Genomic DNA, 24,705 nt, shown 5'->3' on the forward strand with positions numbered 1-24,705 from the left:
ATATGATCTGTGTGTGCATCACACAGGTCTCTCCCTGTGAGATGGTGGTTAGGCGAAGCACTTTGTCCGTGGAGGTGATATTGTATAGACTGCACAAGAGAGCACTTGTCGTGTATATACGTTAATACACCTTTTGGCACTAGTTGCACGCGTCTGCCTGATTTTCTTTCCTGAAGCCCTGTGTCGGGCAAGTCATCTCCCTCACTCTGCTACTCCCGCTCCGACAAAGTCAAGCATGTGATGCACTATGACAGTGTTTTACCAACCTCCAGGGCACCATCCAATGATGAAGCAACACACAGAATCTCAAGAATGAGATGCAAACCACTTTGCATGTGTCCTATTGTTAAGGATTATAATCCATTTCTGAGTAAAAATAATACTTTTAAATGTCATAAATGTATCAAAGTGCAAGTTTTTGTTAACTAAGGTATATGTAATGCATTTTATGTTCTTAAAGTAGTATAATGTAGATGTCATAGATCCCTGGAGAGGTGGCATGCAAATTCCCAAAATAAATAGATACATGTAAGAATAAAGGAATTAAGTAATACTTACGAATATCATAACCTTTAACTGTACAAGACAGGCTAAATGCCTGGATTGCCCAACAACTGTTATTCATTAATGACCGAACATAACCACATGCTCCTATCTAGACAAAAAAATTGAAATAAATAGATTTAAAGACTCCACATACAGAAATATATTGAAATTAAATTGCATGATTATTAGCTTTAGTCCACTACTAGGTGCTATTGCTAAATGGTTTGTATACAACTAATTTATTCATTTATTTAATTTAGTACATTTTATCCCATCTTTCCTTTGAGATGCTCAAATGGTGTATGCAGTTCTTCCCTCCCCCATTTTATCTTCACAATAACACTGTAAAGTATGTTATCCAGCAGACTGTAGGATGCTCTCTGTGTTATGTTTTAATAGTTGTTGTGCAAGTTATTTTATTATTGAAGTATAGTAGTATGGTCTCCTATTAGGGAAACGATACTCCGTTGCTTGACAGACTAGACCCCTCTATGCTGAAAGAAAAAGCAAAGAAAGAAAGAGGGAGGAACAAAAATAGAGGAGAAATTAGACCATGGGCTATAAGAGGAACCAAAAAAAAATGGTGTTAAGGATTCTGCCTTGTATTGCATCTTTGCCTGTATTTTGCTACAAAACTCTGGGGAACAGATTTTTCCTATTCTCCTTTCCTGCTGCAGCCCCTTGCACTACCTAAGAAGACGTTCTTAAGTTTTAGAAACCCTTAAGAATGGTAGAGAACATGGCACAAAAGCAGCTTAAGATAAAAAGAGTTTGAAGGGAAAAATCCTCAGCTGACTACCAGCATTAGGAACATCATCTTAGGCCTTCTTACACCTCCACCCTGGTTTTCTCCGAGTTTGACTTGCATTGCAGAAAAATCCTGGACAAAATGGCATCCATATATACCAGGACAATCATGGAGCAAAACTGGTGTAAACTCAGTGTAATGTAGAAATTTTTAAAAAATTAGATAGAAACAGAGGTGAACTCGAGTGTAGTGTGGAAATAGGGGGAGGGGGTGAACCCAGAGGTGAACTGGAGTGTAGTATAGAATGTCAGTTCAGGGACAGGGTGGAACCAGGATTAAAGTCTAATGTAGAAATAACCATAGTCAGTAAAAGGCAACAAAAAGCTCTTAATGTCTAACTTTAAAGTGTGTTGAAGAAGTTAGTTATTTTAAAAGTTACAGATCTAATATATTTGACAGTTTTCCTCCAGATTCATTCATCCATCAAAAAGCTGTAACAGTTCTTCAGTTATCAGTTACACAAATTATCTGAACATGAGGGTTCTCTTTGATGCAGGGAGAATACTGGACATTTGTTATAATACCTATATATAAAATCACTGCATTATAACATGCATATTTTCATTATTTTAATAAAAGTTTATCCTATATAAATTTAGTTTAAAAACACTTATGTATAAAAGACCTTGAACATATGAAGCTGCCTTATACTGAATCAGGCCCTTGGTCTATCAAAGTCAGTATTGTCTTCTCAGACTGGCAGCGGCTCTCCAGGGTCTCAAGCTAAGGTTTTTCACACCTGTTTGGCTGGACCCTTTTTTGGAGATGCCAGGGATTGAACCTGGGACCTTCTGCTTCCCAAGCAGATGCTCTACCACTGAGCCACCGTCCCTCCCCAAATAAAAAAATCCCCATATACTTACAGACAATATATTTTTCATTGTAATCACAAACACATTGTATGCTATCAGCCAGTCCCAGTAACGAAGAATGCTTCTGATAGGCTTGAGTAACAGATCTCCCCCAAACAGCAGGAAATAGAAGCAAGCCACCAAATAGCCCATACAAAATATACTGATCCGAGTGGTTCCCGTTATAAATATGATGGTGAGGACAAACCAGAAGAGATAACTGAATGTTATCACTTTACACATATCTAGATAAGAACTGTTATAAAACAAAAAGGGGGGGGGGGGTATAAGATGCATTTTAATTCAGTTCATAGATGTTTTAATATAACAAGTGCTGTTGACAGCTATTTTAAAGCAATAGTTGGTATCTTTCACATTGATAGTAATTACACGCGTGGATGAAATCATCATATAATGTTGACAATGTACCATCTTTCCATAGGTGATTTGATTTCTCTTGCATAATTTATTATTATTATTATTGGCCGATCATGGCAAGACTGTATAGAATCTATCATTATAAGTAATGAATTGCTCACTGTTTCTAATTTGTAGTCAAACCGTAACAGAACATAATACAGTTTCTCCAGAGGCAGTCTAAGTTTTGAAACGTGATAGTTCACAGACATTATCACAGGATCATTTGTCCTGCAGACCTCTGCCAGTGGTTTCTTTCTCCCATGATTGTTTTGTATGCTATTTTTTAACTTGTTTATTTGTAAACTTCTAAGAATTAAAATGTAAAATATGTATTGAGGATAAATTAAACATTATAGAACAATCAGTATTTTTTTTAACCTATGCTAGGCCTGTCAGCTGGTTCCTTAATTGTCCGGGTTAGACCCTGCCACATTGATCCATGCAACAGGCACTCTAGACTGGACTACTGCAATTTGCTCTATGTAGGACTGCTCTTGAAAACACTTTGGAAACTGTAGGTGGTCTAGAATGTGGCTGGCAGACTGGAACACCATGGTCAGCTCACATTACTCCAATTCTGCATCAGCTGCACTGGGTACCAATTAGCAGCTGGATCCAATTCAATGTGTTGGTGTTGACTTTTAAAGCACTTAACAGTCTGCCTCTCCCATTACAACCACTCACTCTAGTCATTATCAAGGACCTCTTGAAGGTGCCTGGTGCCATGATGGCTTGGTTAGTTTTCACCAGGGAAGGGCCTTCTCAGTTGTGGCCTCTGTTCTATGGATTCTATTGGATGAAAACTTGTGCCCCGCTTGACTTGTTTAGTTTCCACAGGTAATGCAAAGCTGAATTGTTTAGGATGGCCTTTGGGGGATAATCACGTTTGGGATATTTTAATAGTGGTATGGTAGTAGTCATGCATTTTAATATTTTTAATGTAAATATTTTATTTGTTATTAGTTGTTTTTATCTTATTTGTTTTAATGTTGCTAATTGCCACAAGACCCTTTGGTGAGCAGCAATTTAAAAAACCAAATAAATAAGATGCTTAGATATATAATGCTTAGAAAGATGTGTAGCCTTTGCAAATATACAAGCCCTTACCGGCAATGGATAAAGTCAGGGACAGGATTGTGTTGGCTAAAAGATGCTGCCTCAAGGTTCATACAAATCTCCACATTGTCTCCAGCCATGATACGTACAGCAGCCTTGTTCTCGTCTTCAAATGTTTGCCTTTGTAAGGATGCACATAGCAGCAACATAAAATCATCTGGCAGCACAAAGGTGTTAGATAAAATGTCAGCCACTAACTTAGGTTAGCTGTATAAAACACTATGTTTAGCGGAGATAATCTGCACTACACATTTATTTTATTTTTTTTAAGGTACGATCCACTTTACTTCCCATATAGAACGGTACACACTAAGCCAAAAAATGAGTAATGTTAAAATCTTAAAGTTAATAGAACACCACCACATATATAGACATCCAGTGCTATCAGAAGTATTAAAAACCTATATGCAATAACTACTTCAAATGAATAGAAAATTAAAAGAAGAATATTTCACAGCTGCAACCCTGCAAGCAAAAGGGTTGTGCCGTAAGCACTATAGAATGTAAAATTTAAATTGCTGTGAGAGGTAGATATGGAAATCTCATGGGGGAAATTATTAAACCGAAAATCTGAAGGAACAACTTTCCCATATGTTAATAATGTTGAAGGAAGCCCTGCTTCAGGTAGTATCCATTAGGGTAATAACATTTTCTAATTATTGTAATTTTATCTTTTTGGAACACAATTTATTTATGACAGAAAAACAAATGAAGCAATGTCTCAAATTTGTCAACTTATTGAACATTTAATACAAGCAGGGACCTGCAAGGAGTTCCATTATGGAAGGGACAGAACACAGTGAAGGAAAATAAAATGCTACCTGTACAGGACCACATTCAACCTGTGCTGGAAACGCTACACTGGTTGCCTGTGGCATTCCGGATTTGCTTCAAGGTGCTGGTCATAACCTTTAAAGTTCTATATGGCCTGTGACCTGTCTACCTTTGGGATCGCCTCTCCCCATAAGTACCCCAGAAAGCACTGTGCTCAGGGTCCCAAAATCGTCTTAAGATCCCCGGACTGAAAGAAGTTTGATTGTCCACCACCAGAGCCAGAGCATTCTCGGTAATAGCCGCTGCTCTGTGGAATGCCTTCCCTGAAAACATCAGGGCCCTGCGGAACCTGCCACAGTTCCGCAGGGCCTATCAAACTGTTCAAACTTGTTTTTAACGGTTAAGGGGAGGTGGTTATTATTCCACAGCACTGACAATCTCACTGAACTAACATAACTGAAAACAGAACATCAGAATAACTAGAACATCAATGTGCATATTTGACTTTTAATTACTATAAAACGGAAATGATTTTATTGTATATTTTGTTTTTAATATTTTATGTTTTTATTTGTTGTTAGCCGCCCTGAGCCTATCAGGGGAGGGCGGAATATAAATGATTAAATAAATAAATAATGACCCTTCTTGGCCAACTACTACCACATGAGATTTCCCTCCATTGCACTGGAAATGATATGCTTACTCTTTCTCCCACAGAGAGTCAAAGGCAAAGATAATTCTCTTTCCTCTCTAAGATGTGATGGCAATCACTGTGAAGTGTTCAAGGGTTACAGTCAGCTGTGCATACTCAACCAGGCATCTCCTCCAAACACACAACGTGGAGTGAAACGCTTATAATGAGTTCATGCTCCTGGCTTTGGTTCATCAAAAAGAAGCAGCAGGCTGCACCCTAAGCAAAAACTAAGCCCTTGATAACTGGCTCAGAAGTAACAGTCAGCTGAGTACAACTTAAGACTTTTGAGGGAGTCCTAGCTCTTACGTGTGTTTCCTGCAGGCAAATGACTAAATTCTGGAATAGGATATTGTTTAAAAAAATACAATTTAGAACTATAATTTTAAAAATACACTACAAAGAATAAGGGTGTAAGCTGGCCTAGGTATTTACTGAAATACTTACAGGCAAGAAAGACTGGGTTTGGTTGTTGAATAAAATCTGGAAAGTATAACCACTTGATGATATTATTATTGAAGTTGGACTTATCATTCCTCCATGGATAATCTATGAAGGTACAAGAAAAAAATCAGTGTTTCATAACATTTATTTAATCATTCTTCTGCATATTTGCCAATTTCCTAGTGTTTAATAGAAAAGCAAAAGACAATCCCAATAAGTAGAAAACAAGCAGTACTCTTACCTTTACAAGAAGCAGGTGGAATGCCAATGCAAATGAAATACTGGAATGTAATAATGCATGCCAGAAAACAACAATATTTTGGCCAGATCTCTGCAATGGCTTTTCTTCTGCGTCGATATAACACAAGAATTAGTGAAAGGCCATGAATCATGGCATAAAAATCCATTCGTTGACCAATTGCATTTATTGATAAGAGGAAACAGGTCTGTGACAACAAGAAAAATGTATAGAAGTTATATCCATCTGGATGATTTCTATGTTCTGCAGCTTTCATTCTTGGAAAATCCAAGAATTTTCCATACTAACATGTAACAAACTGGAGGTATACATTTTGAAATTCCATTCCCATCCATGCAACTCTTACGTGCAAACATTCTCTAAATTCTCAGGGCCTTGAGGTGGTTAATTTCCAGTCTTCCCAACATGCAGCTGCTCTACTCGTTTTACCTCATTTGGAGCATTTTCAGTATTCATCAGGGCAGGACTTTTTTGTAGCAGGACCTCCTTTGCATATTAGGCCATACACCCTTGATGTAGCCAATCCTCCAAGAGTTTATAGGGCTCTTAGTACAGGGCCTACTGTAAGCTCAAGGAGGACTGGCTACATCAGGGGGTATGGCCTAATATGCAAAGGCGGTCCTGCTACAACAAAAGTCCTGCATCAGGTCATTGTCAAAGAATTTTTCAACACAATTTTGGTTAATTTACAAAAATGTTTTCCTCATGGCCAGGGAGTCCACCAAATAGGTAGAAATCTCTAACACCATGCCTGTGAGTGGTTCCATTGTGTGGCTTTCATCATCCACACAGGGGCCAGCCAGTTTACTATTAGACATTGTGCAAGTTCTCTAAGATTTCTCTCATCCAGAGTCATACTTCATTTACTCTTCTATAAATAATGCCTACTTTAGTATAAGAAAAAGTTTCTCCTTGCTTCTACAACTGGAAAAGGTCATAAGGTTGCTGTCAGAGGTCCAGAAACTATAGTCTAGGCATCTTTTGTTATGATAGTTTTGATCAATCCAATTGAAAACTCAGGAAACAAAGGGAATTACTACTAACCTGAGGCTCACATGGCAGTAATGTTCTTCATGCAAATGACAGTACAATTATTTGATGGATTATGAAATTTAACCTGTCATTAACTAGACAGCCAATATGGTGTAGTGGTTACAGTGTCAAACTAGGACCTGGACCCACCCAGCTCTTTTCCTTTCTGGCCACCCAAGAGGAGGGAAAGAGGGAACCTAGCCTTCAGCCTCTGAGTGTCCTGGGCAGCTACCTGCCTGCTGCTGAGGGGATGCGCTGCAGCAGCTGGGCGGCATTAAGTCTGACGGCAAGGTGCTGCTGCTGGGGGACATGAACATGGGCAAGACATTGCTGCTGTACTGCCACTGCTGGCCATGCTGAGTCACATGGGAGGCGCCCAATTTGGTGTTCCCGAGGGCCGGTGCACTCTCAGTTGTTGCCTAAGGTCACCTAGTGGATGTGCCGTCCCTGCTTCTTCTTCACTTTCAGCTTCCCCTTCAGATTCTGAGTGTACCAGCTGCTCTTAGAAGGAGGAGGGGCTGAGTACCAAGTTGATACTGGAGCAAACCCTCTGCTCTTGGAGGAAGAGTGCCTTGATTCCAGGTGGTCAGAAAGAGCAGGGTAGTCACTCAATTCTTGCAGAAAGGGTGAAGGAATATAATATGGATAATACTGCTATGGAAAGGGAGGTGCAGGAAATTGCCATAGAACTGATTGTGCTGGTTCTGAAGTTTGGGGTGTGTGTGGAGCCAACAGGGTTTCCTGGTTCCTCTACTTCATCTTCAGATACAGATTGAACCAGTGAAGTCAAATGCATAGAAGGGGTTGACAGTGGAGCCAGGTCCTCCTGATCACCTTCCTCCATTGGCAGAGCCATCAGAACCAGCAGGGTACATTTCTTTGGAACCATCTTTGGAAATGACTGATGTTTATCTTGGAGCTGTCTTTGCCTTTTTCGAAGGTGGTTCAGAAGTGTGATTACAACTGGTCTGATGACTGGGACTGACTTTGGTTCCACATGTGAAACCAAATGGGACTGAGGTGACTGACTGTGGGCCCGAGGGCTGATCAATTATTGCCAGAGATTTTGCTGGTAAAGCTTGGGAGCACTCCACCAGGACAGATGTGTTGCTTCCAGGTTTTCAGAGTAAGATAATGCTTTCTTCCATAGACTAGTTTTCAAATGTGCAGCATGGTTAGAGTGGGCCTTCAGAATAAACTGAAGGCAAAACTTATATGATGAGGGAGTGTTCATCAGACCTCATCAGTTTTGTGCTGAGTACATTTTAAAAAAAGTGTTTTCAGTGACATAATTTCAAGAAGGGCAGACAATGAAGCAAAAAACCTCACTGAGGAAACAAGGAAAGACGCGAAGAGAACTTGGAAGCTGAACCTCTTACCATGGCGCTTAACATTGAACTGGGAGAAAAGAAGAGTCTCTTTTTGAAGCAGATGACCGTCTGAGCAGGAAAATGGTTGGTAGCCTGTTCTGAAGGGTAGGGGGTATGTTAGAATATTTCTAATGACTAGAAAAATGCTGGAAAAGCCCTCCAGCAGCTTGCCTGAGTGAGCGCAGTCCCATTGTGGGACTGCACAGAAGATCAATGAACAATGTAAGCTGCTTTGGGAGAAAAGAAGGGATATAAATAAGTAAATAAAATAAATGGTGGCAGGGACAACTCTGCATGCCAGAACTACATTCCTGGATTTAATTCCTAGTCTTAAAGGAGCTTAAAGAGAATCAGTATCTTTCATAAACAAAATTAAAAAAAAATGAATACATTGAAAATTTGATTTAAAGTTCTAGGGGGAAAATCTAGAAGAAATTTTTAAAAAGAAAAACGAAATTAGCAGGGCAGAAATGATTGTGCTCCCCTGCTCCTTTGTGTACCACTGCTATTTGTAAGTAAAGAAATAGCTGTTCATAAATCCAAGATGCAGTCATTGCAAGAATTACTCCTTTAATCATGATGGCATTTAAGTTACCTCCAAACCAAACTTGTAGAAGAAGTAGTTTACGAAGTACTTGAGACAGTTAATTATTCCATCATCCAAATGTAATCTAGTTATATCATGAAAAATGGTTTTGGTTTCAGGTGCAGTGAGATTGTTTCGACATCTATAGTATTCTTGATGTCGGTAGACAGTAACCTCAAAGGCCAAAATTGCCAGCATCAGCAGATTATTCTGTAAGAGAAATTAAATCAAGTGAACTACAAAGAATTAATTAACTGTATCAAAGTCAATCATATTATAATTTACAATGTGCTGCTAAATATGCTAATCTACTGTACTGTATGATATAAATCAATTTACAACTCTCATGACACATTGCAAATTAAGCATAAGGAAATGGTCTTCAAACAAGGGTTAAACTCCATTTATTTGATATTTTCTCATTGTTGAACAAAAGTACTAGATTGACATTAAAATATTAAAGGGAAAGCTTGCATATTGCCTACTGTCTGCATTTAAAAGTACTGTCTCTTACAACTGGATTACCTTGCTCTGTTTGCATTATGCCAATAGAAATAAAGAAGCTTATCCTGAGGGCTGTTTCCAGTTCTGCTTCTGTTCAACAACAGTAATCATAATATCATATTATTTATAGTTTATGTATTTTTATTTAATGAAATCCCTTGCATTTTAAGTTTTAAAATGAATAATCTTTAACTGTGTTTGTCTGTGTCTTTTATAAAGTTTATATCTCCTCTATCAGGAATTACATTTTATGACACACACAGCCTGGTTGGACAAAGTCCCATTTTTGTAGATCTGGACCTCATAACAAATGAGTTCATCATCCCTGAAGTAGGCAGTCCATCAGGCATGTTGGTCCAAAACCATTTAGGACTCTAAAGGTCAGCACCAGCACCTTGAATTGTGACTGGAAACAAACTGGAAGACAGTGTAGATAGGGAAAGACTGGAATATGTTTCCTATGATCCACTCCAGTCAACATCTTGGCTGCAGCATCCTGAACCAACTGAAGTTTCTGAACATTTTTCAAGAGCAACCCAACATACAGTGCATTTCAGCAATATAATCTGCATGTAACCAGGACACAAACTACAGTGGCCAGATCTTTCCTGCCCAGGAAAGGTCACAGCTGCCTAACAAGGCAAGGCTGGTGAAACGCATTCCTGGCCACAATTGTCACCTGCTTATCCAGAAGCAGGCCTGGGTCCAAGAACACCCCCAGATTATGGACCTGTTCCTTCAAGAGGAGAGCAACCCCATGCAGAATGGGTGACACCTTAAATTTCAGGTCAGACCTCATAACAAATGAGTTCATCACCCCTGTAGCACTTGAGTCTTGTTGGGATTAAGATTCAGTTTATTAGTCCACATCATTCTAAAATGGCCTCCAGATACCAGTTCAAGGTTTCCAAAAAGTCCCTGGGATTTGCTGCAAGGCCAAGCTAGAGCTGTTTCATCCAAATACGGGTGACAGCCCAGAACTCTGGATGACCTCACCTACTGGCTTCATGTAGAAGTGAGAAAGCAGGGGAACCAATATGCAGACCAAACAACAGACCTCTGACCACCTGGAAAACTCCACTGGCCTAACCTGTGCAAACACACTGGTGGCAGAAAAGTGTCGCTCCTTTCTTGCCAACACTGCCATGGAGTACACTTTAAAACAGGAGTGTCAAACATCTGGCCCGGGGGCCGGATCAGGCCCCCAGCGGAGTCCTATCAGCCCCCCGGGCAACTGGCTGTCATCTGCTTCCTTTTCCCTCTCTCTTGCTTCCTTCTGTGTAACTAGTTTTCAAATGTGCAGCATGGTTAGAATGGGCCTTCAGAATAAACTGAAGGCAAAACTTACATGATGAGGGAGTGTTCATCAGACCTCATCAGTTTTGTGCTGAGTACATTTTTAACAGCCTGCTTTGCAATGTTTGCTCAATTGCACAGGAGCTACAGAGCAAAACCTCCATTTTCTCAATTGGCTGAGGCTCCTCCTCTTCCTGGTCCCCTGGGAAAGGCAGGAAAGAGGGAAGGAGAGCTTGCTTTGCCAGGCTATCACAATCGCACAGCAGAGCTACTGAGCCAAGCCTTTCTTCCTTCTACTGGCCGAGGCTCCTCCCCTTTCTGGTCCCCTGGGAAAGGCAGGAAAGAGCCGGAGCCTCCTTTGCCCAGTTTTCTGGATCACATGGGAGAAATACAAAAAAAGCACTTTTAAGACCAATGAGTGCTAATGTTTTAAGCATGTTTTAAGGGTTTGGGTTTTTTTAATCTTTAATTGTGTTTGTCTGTGTCCTTTATAAAGTTTCTATTTCTGCTATCTAATATTAAATAGGCACACATGTGACCCGGCCCAACAAGGTCTCATTTATGTCAGATCTGGCCCTCATAACAAATGAGTTTGACACCCCTGCTTTAAAAGGAGCTTTTGTCTCAGTCTTATCAACATTAGGCACATAGCCTTGAAACCACAAGTGTCCTGAATGAAACACCTGTGTTAGCAGGACAGAATCCTTTCAGACTACAGTGACACCAACCCACCTGCCAGACTTAAACCAAGGCATCACCAAGTATCCTGGGGGACACAGCTGGAAGAGGTTAACCCCTCCCTACATAATTTGTGCACATTATTGGCAGAATTAGATTAGCATATCAGCTAAAGAAGTCTTATTTACATGTCATCCAACTGTAAATACCTAGTTACAAACAATATGAGGAGAGAGCGGAAGAAAATAGTAATTACCCTCAAGTATACAAGCAGAGAATCAGGTGACTTTCTTAACCCAACCCATTCAGATGGATCAATCGGGCCTTTGTAGAGAGTGGAGTTATTCAGAATTTTTCTTTCGTCCTCAGTTCTGTTTTCAGGCTAAAATGTTAAAAATGATGAATATTAACTAGATCTCTCCAAGGAGAATGTTAATTTTGAACAGAAGCAGGTTTAGTTTAGCAGATCAACTGAACAACCTGCAAAGGCAATGATAATTAAGAATGGGCTTTGTATGTATTTTTCAGGCACTTGCTAGCTTTTCTTTATAAAAAGCTGAGCTTAAAGGTTCCAGCTAGCTATAGATAGCATAATATCATGATATAGCCAACATTGGTATTCTGCTTGTGGGGGTTGCGTATATAAGAATATCATTGTGGTTTTCTTTATACATAGAGCATTCAACCTGAAATAAATGATAGTGAAAAAATGAAACAATTTTAATTAAAATGAACATGTTTATAGAAAATAACTTTAAAAAAAGTTATTCCTTATTTTAATAAAAATAATTTCAGTCAATTTGATTCTAAAATCTCAACTGCCAGTTTTTGTCAATGACTTTACCTCAGTGATAAAACTGAAAATAGGTGACCCAATCTCTGTTTTTTGCCAGTATTCCCCTTTTCTTACTCAGTCCTCTTCCTTAAGAATAATGGCTGCCCCACTGCTGCTACTTCACATGGCATACCATATCATTAAGGTAAACCTTTCTTTCCAACTTCTTTTCCATCATATAACCACATGCCACCATTTGCCTCATACTTGAGGGCAAGGGAAAAAAAATACTTCCTTGACTAACACTGCCTCTTCAGCTATAGTCACAATTCATTTCTGTTTGTCCTTTTCAAACTAAGATCTGGTGTTTACTCCTGATGCCTTGAACTTATCCCTGTAATTTAGTTTCTGTTTTCTGCCCCTCCTCTGAACATGCTTCTTGTCTGTTCTTGCCCTCTTTGATCTCACTGATGCCCCTGAGATAACTGATCATCCTGTCCTTCTTTCCTGTCCAAATACCTCACATATCAGCATTCCTAGTTCTCTGCCCAGCAGATCACTTTTTCTATGTTGCCAGAAGGGAAATGCTTGTTCAGCCTCCCAGTTCTCCACAGGAACTCCTCTGGGTTCAGTTTTCTCATTCCAAATTATTTTCTCTCCATACAACAGATTCCTCAGCTTTCAGTACTATACATACACAGATAACATATAACATTGCTTCTGTGACAAAGAGTTCACTTTTCCTTCCATTTCCACGTTTATAAATGGCAGTCTGTAGTTTCTATTTGAATGTCTTATCAACTCCAAGTCTCGCTCATTTTTCCAGGCTCATGCTACTAAAAGTCCCTTATCCATTAGTATTTAACACTGCATATTATTCCCCAAACATATGGGGCTGGTCTTTTATCAGGATTCCTTAAAGCCTCCAGTTGTAAAATCACTTATTTAAAAAATTCATAATCCAGTTAATCATTATATCTTACCATTGTGCAGTTCGAAGAGTATTTATAAGGCTCAATAGTTTCCAGCTGGTACAACATTTTGCAGACAACAATCACACAGGTCCAAACAGTGCAGACACTGGATGCCAATGGACGGAACTGGGAATATGGCAAAGCAAAAGCCCAGGCAATCAAAAACACGTAGTTAAGTAGAGAAACCTATAAATGCAAAGCAATGAAAAATATAATTACCTGTAAACTTTTTGTGAACTTGTATTATGCTATCTCACAGTTAACCATTTCAATTATACTTAAAAGAAATGAAAGCATTGTGACCACACTCTAAGAATATCATGAAATAAGTTTAATACTTTTAAAAATGAATAGGTTCACAATAACAGATGTACATAGATTTAATAGTGCATAGCAGCTGAGAGGAAAATGAACAGCAAAATTAGTCCTTACAGCCATATCTCACACAAGATCCCCAACAGTGCCCAAAATTAATATTATAGTAATTACACAATGCATTTAAACTGCGTAGGATGACACTGCCATGGCTTGGATCCCATCTACATTTCTTCAGACACAAGGTTTTTTGTCAGTTTTCCCTCCTGATCCTTCCTCAAGGAACATTCTGAGGGGAGAGCATTTTTGACTGCTACAGGAAAGGGAAATCAGTGAAAATCACTCCCAGAGAGCTAGTTTGGTGTAGTGGTTAAGTGTGTGAACTCTTATCGGAGAGAACTGGGTTTGATTCCCCACTTGTACCTGCTGGAATGGCCTTGGGTCAGCCATAACTTTCGTAGGAGTTCTCCTTGAAAGGGCAGCTGCTGTAAGAGCTCTCTTTGGCCCACCCACCTCACAGGGTGTCTGTTGTGGAGGGAGGGGGAAGGTAAAGGTGATTGTGACTGCTCTAATACTCTGAGATTCAGAGTAGAGGGTGGATATAAATCCAATATCTTCTTCTTGCACATACAGAAATTCTAGGTAGGATCCAAGCCACTGTATTTTTAAAAAGTAGGTATACATGTAACTGGAGTGGGAAATCTGCTTTGGAATTAGAATCAGGAAATGTATTGACCATTTAACTATTTATAATATAATTGGAGCAGAGGGGAATCTCTCAAGAAGCAATAGTTTACTACAGCAGAAATACACAGGAGTGAAAAATAACAGGTTATTCTTTATGGAGCACAGCCAGTGTAACTTGTACAGAAGACAACCAATTTAATTCTGAATATATTGTTGGAGTAAAGAACCACTGACAGAGAGCTCAGGAGACAATGTTCTATTAGATTTTAATTTGTTATGATTCATACACCTTTGGCAAGCACTTAGTGTATGTAGAGAAAACCATTTTTTTTTTTTTTGCATTATTACATTACAGGGGGAGGGGACGTACAAGGATTCAAAAAGAATGGAAATCCTATTCTCCTGCTGGTCTCTGCTTCCCCTCCTGCACAGGCCTTGCTTCTCCAAAGGAATCCCCACAGTAATCACTTAGGAATAGGGCTCCTTTTCTAGCAGGAGCTCCTCTGCATATTAGGCCATGCCCCCCCTGATGTAGCCAATCCTCTAAGAGCTTAGGGGCTCTTAGTACAGGGCCTACTGTAAGCTCCAGGAGGATTGGCTATATCAGTGGGGCGTGGCCTAATTTGCAGAGGAGCTCCTGCTGGAAAAAGAGCCCTGCTTAGAAGATGGATCAGAGGTCTCTCAGTAGAAGATGGAACTAGCAAAAAGTCTCCAATCCTTTTCCCACTGAATCAGTCTCTACTTTCTCTTATGCTGGCTCTGCTTCTCCTCACTCATCTTTGCATCCCCAAGTTCAGCTCTGCTTTCCCTCCTGCTCTCTTTTTGGCTCCAGCTCTTCTTCTATTAAAATTCTATTTTTAAAAAAATTCCATGCATGCATGGAGTGCTGTTACCATTTTGGTACAATATTAAGTAATTTTTTTCTGCAAGAACTCTAAACTGTAGTTATAACTGGTTTCATTGTGCAGATTGTTTTTCCTGCAAGCAAGGAACCTGTGCCTATTAAGTATCAGGATACTATAATTATTATTATACCATCAATGCATATGACACTTTGCAGACTGACATAAGTTTTTTTAAATTTCTTCTATAAGATATTTACAATCCAAATATCAACAGTGGGAAAGATGACAAAGGAAGAGATGGGAAGTGGAGAAGCAAAGGCAACTGTGACCAAAAGGCTCATTTAGGCTTATTTTCAAGAAGGAATGAGAACTAAGGAGTTAAATCAAAGGCTTCATGAAAAATATATTTTTTCAGAAGGTTTTTAAAGGATCCTATGCGCATGAGGGGGATATAAAAGAAAAACAGATGGACTGTTCGAGGAAGCAAGAGTTTTGAGCACTGAAGTGGGTAGAGGTGAGGAAAAGATCAAAGGAAGCAATATAATGGGGATTTAAGAGAAGAGAGATAAGGTGACGTTTAAGAGGCTTTTTACAGTGAGTAATTTTTACAAGGCTGCACAAGGATAAGAGTGATAAAATATTTCAACAGTGACATAAGGTGAAAGTATGGTGGTATAACAAAAATAAGCAAGAGAAAAGAGGATTGTAAGTTTAAATCGAACATGATCAGAGCATAAAACAGAATTTTAGTCAAGAAGGAACAGGTAGATTTCTGCTATCATGCACTAAATCAATAAGATTACTTGGGTAGCCTCCTAGCAAACTGTATATTAAAAGTGCAAGATGTATATCTAACTATCTATCTATAGATATAGATAGATATTTAAAAAGGCTAGTTTGGGATATATATGGTGTTAGGATATGTCACAGCTGAAGCTAACTTTGCATTTTAATAAATGTGAAAACCTATATTTCAAATTCTGAAATGCAAAATTCATATTTTGAACTCCAAATGAATGGTCAGATTTTTGGCTATATGTACTCATTTTAGAGATAAATTTTGTACTTCATGCCAAAAAGTTATTCTGGAAACTCAAATGTTCCATTTTCAATTTCAAAATCCAAATTATTATTTTTTCCAAAGCATCCATGATTTAATTTTATATGTCAGCAATGACACCTTTCTTTTAAGGAATATAGGGAAACACTTCAAACTCAAACTTACCACAGAATTCCTTTTTTGTTGTTGTTGAGTCGCACAGTCGAGTTTGACTTTTTGCGACCCCATGGACAAAGTCACGCCAGGCCCTTCTTGAATTCCTTAGATGTATTAATTAAAGTGGGTTGATCACCTGGCCTAAGCTTTAGATATTTTACTCCAAATCAGGAATTAAGAAACAGTTTGGGATACCTGCTATTTACTTACCTCTTTTATTGTGACCCATATAATGTATGATGAAACAATTTTGATAATATGTAGCTCCAAAAGCCACCAGATGAAGACTTGCAGTTTATGAAAGTATTCCAGGAATTTCAAGAAAAGCACTGTAAGGCGATCAATCACCAAATGCCACTTGTTCTTTAAATCTGCAAAGACGAACCAACATAGATGGTGAAGCATTTCTGCAGTCTTTACAAACATGGCTATACTTATTGTCATGCAGAAAGAAGAAACCAACTGAAACTATTTATAAATCCCGTAAGTTTAATTTCTTCAGCTAAAATGTTTATTCCTAATTATAATACAGATTTCATAGCTGAACAGTGAACATAACAATTAGCTTCACCATATCATCCCACGAAATTTTAAAAATCATCAATATGAAACAGTTGTTACATTTTTTTGTTTATTAATTTGTTATTCTGCATTAATAACTAACAAAATGCCTACCATCATCATTACACAGTGTGATGATGGTTGAAGTGGGGCTTGTACCTCGTAAGAACTACTTGAAACACAGAACATAATTTGACACACTTGAGCTTTGGGGAGCACACTAGAATTCTCAGAGAAAGCAGCAAGGAGTGCTGCTGCAAGGGTGTGTTTGGCTTTCTAAACAGTTGGGGAAAGTTGCTGAGAGTCTGAGTTTGTGTGGTTTGTGTGGTTGCTGGGGGACTACTGTTTGTTCTGAGTGGGCTGCAGGTGATAACAGAGCAAAAGATAACTGAGACAGGAATGCCAGACCCTCCACTGAGTGCCCCCTGCTGCCATCTTTTCACCATGGATCAGCTGGCCAGAGGGGTGGAATTATATCCCCCCCCCCATGAGGAAGGAAGAGCTGACATAAGCAACATGCCTACGTGACTTTAATATGACCTGGAAGTGACATAGGCATTATGCATGTCAGCTAATTCTACCATAGGGATTTTGCCCAAAAAGTTTCCAGATGAAATTTGAAGGACTATGCAACCATTTATCCTACAGAAGAAGCCTTCAACCAACAATACACTAAACAATAACTAAATAAATAATTTTTCCACAGTTACCTGATATTTCTTCTGTCTCTGATTCATCATCGTCGTCATCATCTTCTTCTTCTGCTTTTTCACTCTTGCCTTCATCCTCTTCCTTCTCTCTCTCTTCTTCCATTCCTTTTTCTTCCTGCTCTGGCAACATTCTATCCTCTTCCTTTTCAATGCTGGCATCTAAATTCATCATTGTTAAATCAGGCAGGCTCTCTTGGTGCACCAGCCTATTGATAAGATAAAACAGATATGTCAATAAGCTGATCAATTACAAATCCATAAACAATTTTCTCATATCAAACAAACAAGGAGTACATGGATAAATGAATCTAATACTATTTATACAATGAAAACACTATACTGGATCACGCCATATTAGCAATTATTTTTCACTTGGATGCTAGTTATTTGATAGCAATAAGTGATATTGCCACCTAAACTTGACATTTCCCCCACAGAGGAAAAAATTGTCAGAGTTTAAGATGTAGAAGCATGAAATGACATGTTAGAACAGCAAGCATTTCATGACTTCACATGGGGACTTACTCATTTTGGCGGATTGGTAATTTTTTCTTGATGCTGCTCAAAGTAATTGAAACAGAAAGAAAAAGGGAAATGAAAACAGAGGAGTTATAAAAGAAGAACAGAGATAAGACATCATGCTATATAACTCACTAGCATACTCTTAATCCATCTGTGGAAGCCTTCTGATGCCAGGAGCATGCCATCCTAGCACTAAGAGAGTGCTTCTATTAAGATGGAAAGTATATACTATGGTTCCAGAAGAACTTTTAATCACTCTTGTATTATGCAGGTGAATTCTCTTAAACAGTTAACACAATTCATACTCTGAATATATTTTCATCTTTTATAAAGCCGAAGCCAGTGTGCTACATCCACAGGTGTTTATTGTTTAATTCCATATCCATAAGTAAACGCAAGAAACTGAATTCAGTACAAAACATTTAGTTCTCCTCAGTGCTATTGTTTGGTGCTTTGAGAATGAGTTTAGAAGAATCTTTGGGCTCACTTGTGTAAGCACAAATTATAGTTACTAGTTTGGTTGCAACAACACATTATGGCAGAGGTGTCAGACATGTGGCCCAGAAGCCTAATCAGGCCCCCAGAGGGCTCCTATCAGGCTGCTGAGCAACTAGCTGTCATCTGCTTCCTTCTCCCTCTCTCTTGCTTCCTTCTGCATCACAGCTTGCTTTGCTTTGCCAGGCTTGGTCAATTGTATAGGAGCTACAGAGCAAAAACTCTATTTTCTCCATTGCCTGAGACTTCTTCCTTGAGGAGGAAGGAGAGGAGGCAGAGCTTGCTTTGCCAGGCTCTCTCAATTGCACAGCAGAGCTACTGAGCCAAGCCTCTCCTTCTTCTATTGGCTGAGACTTCTCTCCCTCCTGGTCTCCTGAAGATGGAAGGAAAGAGCCAAAGCTTCCTTTGCCCAGTTCCCTGGATCCCATGGGAGAAATATATAGAAAGCACCTTTAAGACCAACAAGTGCTAATGTTTTAAGCTTTTATGTTTTTTTTAAATCTTTAATTGTGTTTGTCTGTGTCCTTTATAAAGTTTATATCTCTGCTACCTAATCTGAAATAGGTACACACATGGCCTGGCCCAACATGGCCCATCCCAACAAGGTCTCATTTATGTCAGATCTGGCTTTCATGAGTTTGACACCCCTGCTATGATTTACAACAAATCATGAAATAACTAATCAGCTTGCAGCATGTCAAGAGGGAAAAGTGTATGAAAGAGCCTGAAGCTTCTTCTAGATTCACTGTTCTAGCTCCAAGCCATGGTTCAGCATTATGTCTAAACAAAGCACCAGATAGGTTTTCAAAAATTCTATGATAAAGTTTATACTGATGACTTTAAAAAGGTGCAAGCTCTTTATTTTAATGGAGAAAATGTTGAACTCATATTAGCAAACTATCAAGTGTCCTGGAGATGCATTCCAAAAATACAATTTTACTACAATACCAGATTAACCTTCTTCCCTTAGGAAAACCTTATTGTCAGTTTTCAGTGTTACATGAAACTCAGCCAAACCTTTAACTGTTCAGCCAAAACTTTAAACTTTTAGTAATGAATACTGTTGCTGTACAGATGATAAGTAAGATCAGTAAGTAAGTAAGATCAGTAAGAATCTCTGATACACAACAATATGCAGGTATTCCAATCAAGATGATGTTATTCTTCTAAAAGAAAGTTTGGTCTAAAATATGAAGTTCTAGATAAGTGTCTTAAGATAGACTCGTTTGGCAAACATGTTTCTTCACATTTGTTTTGTTCAGTTCTGTATGGATGATGAAGTGCAAGGCTCGAGGCCACAATATTTTCTAGATCAAGGATTGCTTATGATAGTAAGTACAACATCAGAAGTAAGCATGTCCAGGAGCAGACAAACAAGTGGGTAATGCATGAAAACATATTCAGGGATTAATTATAATTAATGCTAACATTTGGCCAATACATCTCATTTATATTATGAAGCACTGGCACATAACTGAATTTTTATATTTGAGACAACTTTAACTACACCTTTTGCAGACTGAAAATTTCAAATAGCAAATTCAAATAGCTAAAATGTACTTTTACAAGGTAAATACCTGTGACAATGATTTTCAAGAGGAGAAAAAAATCTCTAACAATGTGATCAAGATTTCTGCTCTCAAACAGAAATGGACATGTTCCTTCCAGCTTGCTGCATACTTAGCTCAGTACAGTAGGGTTGCCAACCTCCAGGTGGTGGCTAGAGATCTCCTGCTATTACAACCTGGAGAAAATGGCCTCTTTGAAAGGTGGACTCCATGGCACTATACCTCATTGAAGTCCATCGCCACCCCAAACCCTGTCCCCCTCAGGCCCCACTCCACAAAACTCTAGGTATTTCCCAACCTGGAGCTGGCAGCCCCATTTCTTTGAGCTTCTTTTAGATCACTCGTTAATACTATTTCCCCACATCTCAAATGTTCATCATGCTAAAGCCCCAAGAAAAGTATTTTGTCCTCCCTTTTGGCCACCTGCATTACCTCTGTAGTGGGGCAATAATAAGAAGGGGTTTTGTGTCCTGTAAACTGGATGCTAATGATGTACATGCAATGCATCAAGGAAGATTTGAAAGTTGACTTCCCACTGCCTCCTAATTCAAACTACTGAGTAAAGTGACACTTTAGTTTTGATTTTTTAAATATTTATTATTTATACCTAAAGCTCTGAAGTGCTACAATGATACTATTTTAAAGATTATTTCAAAATTAGATCCATTTTTCTCTGTATAGTTTTCTTCTGTTATATCCTGACTAGTTACATGTTGTTAAGACTTTTCATGACCCCCTCCAACCAGCCCAGAGATTCAGACTAAGAGTTTTCAGGGGAAGAGCCTGAGGAACCAAAGCCACCAGCTGAAAAGGACCAGGAGGATCAATAAGGCCCTGACATGGCAGAGGCACCAGCAGATGATGTGTCAGAGGCCACCCTATCAGAACCTGTAAGTGAAACCTTGCTGCTGGTACCTGAAATAGCCACAAGGCCTCCACTGAGTGGGTCTGGAACCCTGAGCCCATAACGCCCCAGGATCCATCCTCTCTCTCACCCAGGAATAGTAGCAACAAAAGGTCCAGGTTGATGTGGTCCAAAGGAGGTGAACTGCCATACTGGCTGTGCACAACTCCATCCCAGAGCCATGCACTTCGCCGGATCCTGGCACCAACATAGCTTAGCTGCAAGAGCTCAATACCACTCAGTAGGGCACCTGAGCCTGTTTACTTCCCATCCTATTTAGGTTGAGGCTTGGGAAAACTACCTTGTTGATCAACTGATCCACTAGGTGCAAGCTTGTGTGCCAGCTCCTTTTGATGCACCCAAGCTTTTCTATCTAGACCTGAGGACACTGCTTGTTTGCAGAGTGTAGGACAAAACAGAAGTTGTTAACACAGACCAGGATCTAAGCAACCAATGATAGCAAGGTCCTAAACTATGTTAAGTTTAAGAGGTCCTGTATTATCCCCCAAATGGTAATTTTCAAGTAACTGAAGGGGGGTAATTATAAACCCCTCCTAATCTGAGGCCCTAAACTGTAGTTTTCTTAGTTTGAATGTAAATCCATCTTTGAATGAAAGAGTGGAAAGTGGAAGAGCTTGGGCAAAGGTCCTGCCCTTTTCTGTAAGCCACCAATGTCCTTTTTGCCTGTTTGGTGTATGAGCAAAGCAGTTAAATAGTCATTCATGCCCGGCTAAATGCTAGAAGAGCCAGAGGAGAATGGAGAAGAAAATCTTTAAACTGTTTTGAGTCAGATAGTGTTTGAATTTCCAGAACATGAGTCTGGAAGAGTCCTCTCCCAGGACACTGAACAGTTCTCAAAGCCCTGCTTTCAGGAAAACAGGCTAATACAGTAGATATTTTAGGAGTAGGGTGTCAGGTCCCCCTGGTCCCTGGAAGATGTTGGGGGGTAGGGCTGCCAGATTCAGGTTGGGAAACTCCAGGAGATTTGTGAATGGAGCCCGGAAAGGACAGGGACTTCACTAGGGTACAATGCCATTGAGTCGACCCTCCAAAGCACCCATTTTTTCCAAGGAAACTGATCTCTGTAGTTTGGAAATGAGCTGTAATTCCAGGATATCCTCAGGTCCCACCTGAAGGCTTGTATCGCTGTTTAGGAGTTTGTACCTCCAAGGAGTGAACTGGAGGGATTTCATTTGTATGGTCTTGCAAGTAACTCTGGTAATGCAGAGGAGGCAAGACAGAATGTGCTTGCAGAAACAACGTGAAGTCCAATGTGCTGTTTGTGCCAATCCTGGTGAATGGGGATAGTCTTTGAATCACTGTAACCAAAACATCAGAACTTTTATAATATTGAATGTATGACAAGCTATTGAGAAGTGCGTGCAAATACCAGCACATAATTTTTGGCACAGACAGTTAGGACTGCAATATGTGCTAACTTTTGAGATTGCAGAAATGAAATAGTTCAGGATCCACATCCTCTCTAGGATAAGGGGAAATGTGTAGCTGGGTTGGGATAAGCCTGTGGGAGGAGGAGAGGAGAGGAGGAGGAGGAGGAGATTGGATTTATACCACACCCTTCACTACCCAAAGAAAGAGTGCTTTACAATCTCAATTCCTTTCCCCTCCCCACAACAGATACCCAGAAAGACAAATCTGAGAGAACTTGTGGCTGACCCAAGGTCACATCAGCAGGTATAAGTGGAGGAGACAGGAATCAAACCCGGTTCCCCCAGGTAAGAGTTCACACACTTAAACACTACACCAAACAGGCTCTCAGCTATATGGGAGCAAAGAGATCCCAGAATATTGTTGAAATGTGCATAGCATTTACATTGCTGAAGCTAAGTAGGTATCAATGGGAGATATTTTGGGAATTCTGTACATGCTACTTCAAGTGCAATGATGGAAAAATTAGAGTTGCCAATACACAGTTGAGGTAAATAAGGAAATTTGTGGTGTGGAGTTTAGGCAAAGCAAGAAAAACACTGCACACCAAATGCTGCAATATAAGTGCAAAACACTCTTTTACTCAACCACTTTATCACTGTAATTCTTAAATGTCCTTCAAAGCAAGTAAACAGTCCTTAGTAGAAGACAGCAAATTTTCATACCTGGCAACATTTAAAGTCTGAGTTTCTAGTAAGGACTGCTTACTTGCTTTGAAGGACATTTAAGAATTACAATGATAAAGTGGTTGAGTAAAAGAGTGTTTTGCACTTATATTGCAACATTTGGTGGTGGTGTTTTTCTTGCTTTGCCTAATCCCCAGTTGGAAGCAGGGGATCCCCTGGTTTGGAGGCCCTTCCCCTGCTTCAGGGTCATCAGAAAGTGGGAGGGGGGGGGAGGGAAGTCTCTGCTGGGCATTCCATTATTCCCTATGGAGACCGATTCTCATAGGGCATAATGGAGAATTTATCCATGGGTATCTGGGGCTCTGGGGAGGCTGTTTTTTGAGGTAGAGGCACCAAATTTCCAGCATACCATCCAGAGAACCAGCATACCTCTCCTCAAAACACCCTCCAAGTTTCAAAATTGGACCAGGAGGTCCAGTTCTGTGAGCCACAAAAGAAGGTGCCCAATCCTTCATTATTTCCAGTAAAGGGAGGGCATTTAAAAGGTGTGCAGGCCCTTTAAATGCGATGGCCAGAACTCCCTTTGGAGTTTAATTATGCTTGTCACCCTCTTGCTCCTTGGTTCAACCCCAAAGTTCCCAGATAACTCTTGAATTGGACCTGGCAATCCTAGGAAAAACATAGGATATAAATGAAATTAATATTAATAAATAAAATGGGCTATTGTTACATAATTTGTTGCTAGAGCTAGGATATATTTCAGTTACAACTTTAACTTGTTCATTTTCAAAAGCAATCTTAGGATAGCTGCATTTTGGGACAGTATTAGAGGCCTTCTGATATACATGGGAAAGACTTACTTCTTTCGTACAGAATAGGGAAAATTTTAGGAATAGGGGGAAAGCATGATCTTAGAGCTTACATCCCAAATAAGAAATTGAAATTTCTCTAAACCAGGGGTGTCAAACATGCAGCCCAGGGGCTGAATCAGGCCCTCGGGGGGGCTCCTATCAGGCCCCCGAGCAACTGGCTGTCATCTGCTTCCTTCTCTCTCTCTCGCTTCCTTCTGCATCACAGCTTGCTTTGCAAGGCTTGCTCAATCACACAGGAGCTACAGAGCAATGCCCATATTTTCTCCATTGGCTGAGGCTCCTCCCATGGTGACGAAGGCGGGGAGGCAAAGCGTGCTTTACCAGGCTCTTTCAATTGCACTGCTGAGCTACGGAGCCAAGCTTGTCTTGTTTCTACCAGCTGAGGCTCCTTTCTCTGCCATCCCCTGGGGAAGGAAGGAAAGATCCATAGCTTCCTTTATCCAGTTCACTGGATCCCATTGAAGAAATACAAAGAAAGCACCTTTAAGACCAACGAGTGCTAACATTTTAAGCTAACATTTTAAGGAGGAGTGGAACTGTGAGTGGCGGGGAGCCGAGCGAGGAGGAGTGGAGTTGCGAGTGGCAGAGCCGACGGCATTAGCCACAACGGTGGAGTGCTCATGGTGGTTGGGAGGGGCTTTCAATCCCCCTTCAGCCGACGAGGAACCATCCTCGATCTTGCAGCCACCCCGGCTTGCTCCCCCAGCGTGACTGAGCCATGTCTGGCGTGTCTTGGACCCTTTCTGTCTCGGCAGCGATTTTTCTCCAGGTACACCTGATACATCTGAACCTGGCCGTTAGCCCCATGACG

At 40.0% G+C, this 24,705-nt stretch overlaps 1 protein-coding gene across 1 annotated transcript in view; it reads right to left on the reverse strand.

The window, feature by feature from the left end:
- PIEZO2 (piezo type mechanosensitive ion channel component 2) overlaps positions 1-24,705 on the reverse strand; it is a 399,620-nt gene that overhangs the window by 83,755 nt on the left and 291,160 nt on the right. The window contains exons 19-28 of the mRNA XM_060244021.1: positions 17,459-17,664; positions 16,398-16,558; positions 13,134-13,310; positions 11,632-11,757; positions 8,907-9,107; positions 5,892-6,096; positions 5,654-5,755; positions 3,733-3,898; positions 2,218-2,461; positions 559-655 (exon numbers count right to left, since the gene is read on the reverse strand). Coding sequence (XP_060100004.1) covers positions 559-655; positions 2,218-2,461; positions 3,733-3,898; positions 5,654-5,755; positions 5,892-6,096; positions 8,907-9,107; positions 11,632-11,757; positions 13,134-13,310; positions 16,398-16,558; positions 17,459-17,664 — 1,685 coding nt within the window. The remainder of the gene's footprint in view (positions 1-558; positions 656-2,217; positions 2,462-3,732; positions 3,899-5,653; positions 5,756-5,891; positions 6,097-8,906; positions 9,108-11,631; positions 11,758-13,133; positions 13,311-16,397; positions 16,559-17,458; positions 17,665-24,705) is intronic.

Source organism: Heteronotia binoei, chromosome 7 (assembly GCF_032191835.1).
Source record: "Heteronotia binoei isolate CCM8104 ecotype False Entrance Well chromosome 7, APGP_CSIRO_Hbin_v1, whole genome shotgun sequence".
In the NCBI taxonomy this organism is placed as follows: domain Eukaryota; kingdom Metazoa; phylum Chordata; class Lepidosauria; order Squamata; family Gekkonidae; genus Heteronotia; species Heteronotia binoei.